The 6,928-nt window shown below is 38.0% G+C and overlaps 1 protein-coding gene across 1 annotated transcript in view; it reads left to right on the top strand.

Annotated features, from left to right (window-relative positions):
• EPOR (erythropoietin receptor) overlaps positions 1-6,626 on the top strand; it is an 18,293-nt gene extending 11,667 nt beyond the window's left edge. The window contains exons 6-8 of the mRNA XM_032212277.1: positions 3,616-3,703; positions 4,196-4,283; positions 5,473-6,626. Of these exons, the coding sequence (XP_032068168.1) occupies positions 3,616-3,703; positions 4,196-4,283; positions 5,473-6,045 (749 nt within the window). The 3' untranslated portion in view covers positions 6,046-6,626. The remainder of the gene's footprint in view (positions 1-3,615; positions 3,704-4,195; positions 4,284-5,472) is intronic.
• Positions 6,627-6,928: the final 302 nt, after the last annotated feature.

Below are 6,928 nucleotides of genomic sequence, written 5' to 3'. Positions count from 1 at the left end.
GTCACGGCATTAGGAAGGTTGAGACCCACTGTTTTAGGAGGAAGTTTGGGTATCCAAGTTGCAAGGCCATAAATATTTGTTCTCGGAATTCATTCAGAAGGACCTTCAGCTAAGAATTGTACAGTTCTGTCTGAGTCTAATTCAGATAGATTTGTCAAGCAATAACAGCTTTACAAATCTTCATGCATAAAGATATTAGATATATTCGATGCCTGTGTGAATGCTACGTGTGCAATGTGAAATTAATTTCATAGTTAGGATTTTTTTCTCCTACAAATGAGCTTAATTAGCAATAGCAATAGCCGTTAGACTTATATACCGCTTCATAGGGCTTCCAGCCCTCTCTAAGCGGTTTACAGAGTCAGCATATCGCCCCCAACAACAATCCGGGTCCTCATTTTACCCACCTCGGAAGGATGGAAGGCTGAGTCAACCCTGAGCCGGTGAGATTTGAACCGCCGAACTGCAGAACTGCAGTCAGCTGAAGTAGCCTGCAGTGCTGCACTCTAACCACTGCGCCACCTCGGCTCTAATTAACAAAAGATAATGTCTCAATTAAAAAAAAAACCCTCAGTATTTAAGACCCCAGAGAGAAACATGTTCTCTCTGTCAGGGAAATTTGATGTCATACATAAAAAAAATTCTTAAACGTGTCCAGGAAAATAATAAGGTAATGCTAAATAAAACATATATTTAAGAGGATTTTTGGATACAACACAATTTTATGCAAGATTCTTGGCTAATTTCCTAATCTTTTCATTGCCAACAAGGTTTTCTATCAAAGTCCTTTGTAAGACTGGTGCTTAAGCTATGCATAGGACACGGGCATGAAATTTAAAAAGAAGGATGTATTCTTCTGCAGTACAGCTATAAAGACTTTTATTTTCATGACTCAGTATAGGGACATCAAGGACTGATGCTATATTGCTCTGGCTAGAAAGAGGAAATAGCAATTCCTGACTCCCACCAGAAAATTATTAATTAAAGGGTCAATAGCTAGAAGAAATTCAATAGGCTTTAGCAATCCCTCATTGGCAAGGTTTTAAAAGAACAGGCATTCAGACTGAAAGCACTTGATAGACTGCATAAACTAATTGCATTTATAAATATGATTTTTCTGTTAATCTGAGCAAAGTCAAAACCAGTAATTGCAACAGAGACTAATTTTAACAACTGTACTATGTCACAAGTAATACAATATACATGCAGAATTCTAATTTTTTTGTTTTATCTTTGTTAATTTTAAGGCCTGAAGACAGTATTGAAATGAACATCTCCAGCTCCAGATAAAACTTATGTTCTTTTATTAGTTGTTTTTTTAAAGTAACCAACTTTTTGTTTACTACACCTATTGTTTTTAGAAGCTATTTTCGGATTATTCCTGAAGAGTTCTAAAAAATAAAGACATTGTATTCAAATAGAATAACTTTGACATGTGACTTTTAGTCTATATTCTTGTAACTGAGCAGTTACTAATAGCTTCGATCAAAATTTCTCCCAACTTATAGACATTAATGCTTCAAAAAAGAAAGACCAATGTTCTGAAAACATTTTCATCATTAAAAATGTAATAACTTATCTGAATTTATTCCACCAATGTAAAAAGCAATGTTTATGATTTCTATACATTATCCTTTAACTATTTCGTGGATATAGGTACCCAATCCATTTTTTACCCCGTTTCCCCGAAAATAAGACCTCCCCAGATAATAAGCCCAATCGGGCTTTTGAGAGCATGCACTAAAATGAGCCCTTCCCCAAAAATAAGTCTTTCCCCAAAATATTGCAACACAGCAGCAGCCATGAGGTGACCAGGCTCACTGACTCCTGCACCTCAAAAATAATAAGACCTCCTTGAAAAATAAGGCCAAGCACTTATTTGGGGGGGGGGGGGATAAGACCCTGTCTTATTTTTGGGAAAACATGGTAGGACTCAACTGTTCTCTATTTGCTTTCATTTTCATCTTATTTTCCTTTTCTTTCATAGAGTCCATTTTCATAATTGCCATTTGTACTTTGAGTGGTACATTTAGATAATTAACTGTGGGCGATTCCATTGCTCACATAGCATTGCCTATTTTTTTTCAAAGTTCAAAATCTGCTTCCGCTGCTACACTTGGAAGCATTCATTTCTTCCATGACGGAATCTCTCCAAAGTAGGATTTTTTAAAACTGAGATTGATTCCTGGAACCATGAGATTCTGCAAGAAAGATGTTCCATGTAAGAATACAGGCCAAAACAATAAATAAATAAATATCAAAACAAAACCCCAACCCCTAAAAAGGCCATTTGAGCAGTCAGAGATATCCATACTAATTTTTAGGGAAAGGTAATCATATCACAGTCATTGAACATTGATTGGTCTGATTAAAACATTAGCCTCCCAAATAATTGTGGAATTCAAGTTTTCATTTTTTTGTACATTGGAAAAATGCACAGTGCATGTACAATAAATCATTTGTTTTTACATTTATGTGTGCAGGTAGTTTCTGATACAGTAGGTGGAACATTCATTTTTGGAAATTTAAATTGCTGTAACATGTACATTTTCATAAAGGAATTAAATAAGCACATATTTTTATTGCCATTTTTCTATCATTCGAGCTCTGCCTCTTGACCAGAGGTTCCAAGTATTAAACAAATCAAAACATTTTTCAGCTTGAAAAGAGATGGAACAACTTTGCTCCCGTATTTTTTCTCTGAGCCTCAGAGCTCCTAAATCCTTCCAATCTTGGTTCATTGATTTATTTAGAATAACCGAAGTGTGCGTCTGCCAGTGTATTCCTGTATTGCCTCTTTCTTGCTATTTATTTATTGGCATGTACACTGAATTATTGTCTTTAACTCTCTGCCAAAATTAAATACTATGAAAGATTTCCAGAAGAATAATACTTTAATCCAGAGGCAAGGATTGGACTTTCACCACACTATTAATATTTTGTTAGGATTTGTCATTAAATATGGATTAATGCCAAATTATATACTTGTTAATTTGAGAAAAATGAATTTCAACAAATGTAGAATCAGGTGCAGTGCAGAATAACAAAATTGACAATGAAGGGAGTCTGAATGCTTTCTGAATGCGCTGTATAAATACACACTTTGAGAAATGCACTTTAAAAACTTATTTGCTTCATCCAATCTTTTGAGCCAAAAGATTTATTCATTCACACTACCAGTCCAATTACAACCTTCAGGAAGACATTAGGAATGATGGTGGTATTTGATGTCGCAGAAAAATACATTTTGATCATAAATTTGCCTATTTAAAATGCAGCGCCAACCACCATCACCACAACCTGATTCCATAGATTCTAACATGGTGATCCAATTAAAATAGTGTTCTTATTAATTTTCAGTATTTAATCATCATGGTTCACTTTTGGAAAAGTACATAGTTGATTAAGCTCCAGAAAAAGTATCAGTATATATTGGTGGGTCAGCTTTCAAAATTTGCTACTACTTCAGCTTATGCAATTTCTTCACTAGCTATTATCTAATCAATACTGTGGTTTTATAACGTGGTCAGGTCCTTCCAGTGAAGATAATTAATTAAGAAATATAACCTTTTTAGAGTAACTTTACCTAGCCTAACCCAATTTTCTTCCTTGCAGATCTGGACCCACTCATTCTGATTCTCTCTGCCATTTTAATTGTGATTATCTTGCTTTTGGCTTTCATCACCCTGATGTCGAACCGCAGGTACATTTCTGCCACATTGAGAAACTAGTATTCTTCTCCCACTGAAATTAATCCAATGGATATTCTCCTCCTTTATTCCAGAATTATAGACAATGTAAGAGCATTTCTAGACTTAGCTGTAGTACAGGTAGCGCTTAACTTATGATCCCAAAACTTCGGTTGCTGAGCAAGGCAGTTGTTAAGTGAGTTTTGTCCTATTTTATGACCATCTTTGCGGTAGTTCTTAAGTTCTCACTTGACCCCAGAACCGTGCAGCTGCCATAAACATGTCAGTTACTAAGTGCCCAAATTTTGATCACATGACCATGGGGATGCTACAATGGTCTTAAGTGTGAAAAATGGCCATTTTTTCCCAGTATCATTCTAACGTCGAATGGTCGCTAAACGTATGGTTTTATGGCGTAGACTATCTGTACTAAGCATGAAGGGTGGGAAGAAGTGCTTTCATGTTTATTTTAAATAGTGTTCTTCTGTCCTCCTATTTTTCACCAGATTTTTGAAAAAGAAGATCTGGCCTGTGATACCCTCCCCGGAGCATGAATTCAAAGACCTTTTCACCATCTACAAAGGCAACTTCCAGGTATTGCTCCGTCTGCCCTCCCGAATTACTTTCTCCTAGTTTCTCCTTCCTACACCAAAGTGGTTCATTGTAGTGGTGTCCTTAAGAACACTCAAGTTACATTCTCAATTCTAAATTAAGGAATAATTGGTGGCCAAACACTTTCAATCAGAGGGTATCAAAAAGGATAATTGAGAATAAGCATTTAAAATAATTTAAATGGGGCAAGGAATTTGGAAATTTTAAGGCGCTAAAATTGATCCATGTGGCATTAGCATGTTACGGGAAATCCTCCAACATGTAGAGAGCAATATCTACAATACAAATGCGTATGAACGTATGTTTTAATGTATTTTTTTCATCAGAGTCAACAAAATGGACTCTGATGAAAAAATACATTAAAATATATGTTCATGTGCATGCATTTGATGCCAGCACATTGGAGTGAAACTGTACACTCATAAAATATATTCCCTTTGTATGGAAATCTGAAAAATGACAAGGACTAACAATAGGTTTAAAACACACTTCTTCTAATGTCCCATTATCCAAACTGGGATCCAGATTCGCTGGAAATCAAGGACCATGTCTGAAAAATAAAACCTATTAAAGCATGTGCAAATATTTGATTAATATACAGAATAAGAATGGTCTGGACCACTTGGTATGTTTCCCAATAGTGCCACACTCTCTAAAAAGAATTAAGCATTTGAAACTTTTCAACAATAATTGCTAACGTATTCGATAAGCCATTAATGACCTATTTAGAACAGACAATAGTACATACAAGACAGTGAAAGCTATTTAAAATGAGGTCTCTTAAGGATAAGGCATAGGAGTCGGGCATTACATATTTTCACCTGGGCCACCTGTTTTACAAGCGTATTTGTGGGGCCAAAGAATCCTAATGAAAAATAAATAATTTGGCACCCTATGGGAAAATGAAGGTGGGGACGTAGCAGCTCTGTTGAATGTTCAGGATTCAACATATTCTTGTTGTTGCTATTAAGCAGCTGAACAAAGCTAGCTTGATATAAAATGTTTGGAAACAGGAATGTTTATGCAATAAAGTGAAAAACCAAAGAAATTCATATAATGGGATACAGGAAAAGGAAATACAAAGACACTGGTGAGAAAATTAACTTAAAAGGGGGAGAGAAGGGGACGTTCCATATCCTGTTCCTTGACGTAGAAATTTCCTTTTTCGCAGTTGTGGTTGGGCCATCAGAACACTTACCCGTGGTGGAGCCAGAATACCCACTATCTGGAGGAGCAGCCATTTTTGGTGGAACTATTATCCGAATGTGATGGCCACAAAGTGGACAGCCCTCCCTGTCCTCCTCCCCTTCCCCCCAAGAGCTGCTCTGTAGTGGAGCTGCCTTATTCTCCAGAATTGTCTCTGGATGATTACCTAGTACTGGATAAAAATGTGATGCCATGCTGCTTAGGAGGAAACGGCTCCCCGTTTTTGCTGGGTAGGCACAGCAGCAGCGAGGATTCAGACCTGGTGCTGGCAGAAGAAGCAAGAATTACGGAGCCCAGCCAAGCTTCTTCTAGCTTCGACTACACCGTGTTTGATCCCAGCTCCGAAAGTCTCTCTCCAAAAGGTCACCAGGCAGAGCCTCGGTTCAAAAGCAGCTACCAGATGGTCTCCGACTCGGGGATCTCTGCCGACTTCAGCCTGGCAGATTCTACTGCTGGCCCCATCAGTCTCTACACCAACCTCTGTGATAGGGCACCACCAACACCACCTTTTCTGCCTACCTACATTGCATGTTCATAGCTCCAACAAGCATGGAAAGCGTGGACAAACCAGAAGAACGGAAGCAGAAAATGTACCAGCCCAGCTGCCCCCCTACCATCTTTGCTCTGCCCAGGAGAAAAAGCTGTAGTAGTGGGGAAGCCATAGATCACCACAACAGCTCTGGCTGGCCAAGCTGCTTTGATGGGATGACAAGTGATCTACAAAAGGGGAAATCCGGATGGAAGGCAGGCACCAATAATTGCCTTCATGATTATGCACTAAAACTATTGGCATTACTTTTGACCACGAGCTTTGTTTGTGCTCAGACAAACCTATGAAGTTGTTAAACTTGAAAGGGATTTTTTTTTTTGGGGGGGGGGGCTGGGGGAGCATAGGGTAGCAGCTTTCTAGCCAGCTGTAACTATCAGCCCCAATACTCCCTATCGAGATTGAATGGCAAATCTCTTTATGTCATCTCAAAGAGTAAGGAGAGAAACGAACAGTTTTCTTTAGTTCTGTCTTTGCCTAAGTTCTTGGGTGAGACTAATTATCTTTTTTTTTTAAATGAAAAATATATTTTCATGATCGTTTATAAAAACAAATGTTTTAAATCAGTGTTTCTCAACCTTGGCTACTTGAAGATGTCTGGTCTTCAACTCCCAGAATTCCCCAGCCAGCGAATGCTGGCTGGGGAATTCTGGGAGTTGAAGTCCAGACATCTTCAAGTTGCTAAGGTTGAGAAACACTGTTTTAAATATACCAACTGGGACTGGGCCAGGAGATTGCAGGGTTTTTTCGAGAACTGGGAAGGGAGCAAAATTCAGGGACTGGAGCTAGGATTCTTACAAATTCAGGATGTCTGGAGTCTCGATTCAACTGCAATTCATTCAATGGCTTTTGTTTCCCCATCTAGAAAAACTGG

The sequence above is a fragment of the Thamnophis elegans genome, chromosome 2, assembly GCF_009769535.1.
Source record: "Thamnophis elegans isolate rThaEle1 chromosome 2, rThaEle1.pri, whole genome shotgun sequence".
Taxonomy (NCBI): Eukaryota; Metazoa; Chordata; class Lepidosauria; order Squamata; family Colubridae; genus Thamnophis; species Thamnophis elegans.
Note: the sequence above shows the minus strand (reverse complement) of the source record. Positions and strands in the feature narration are given on the sequence as shown.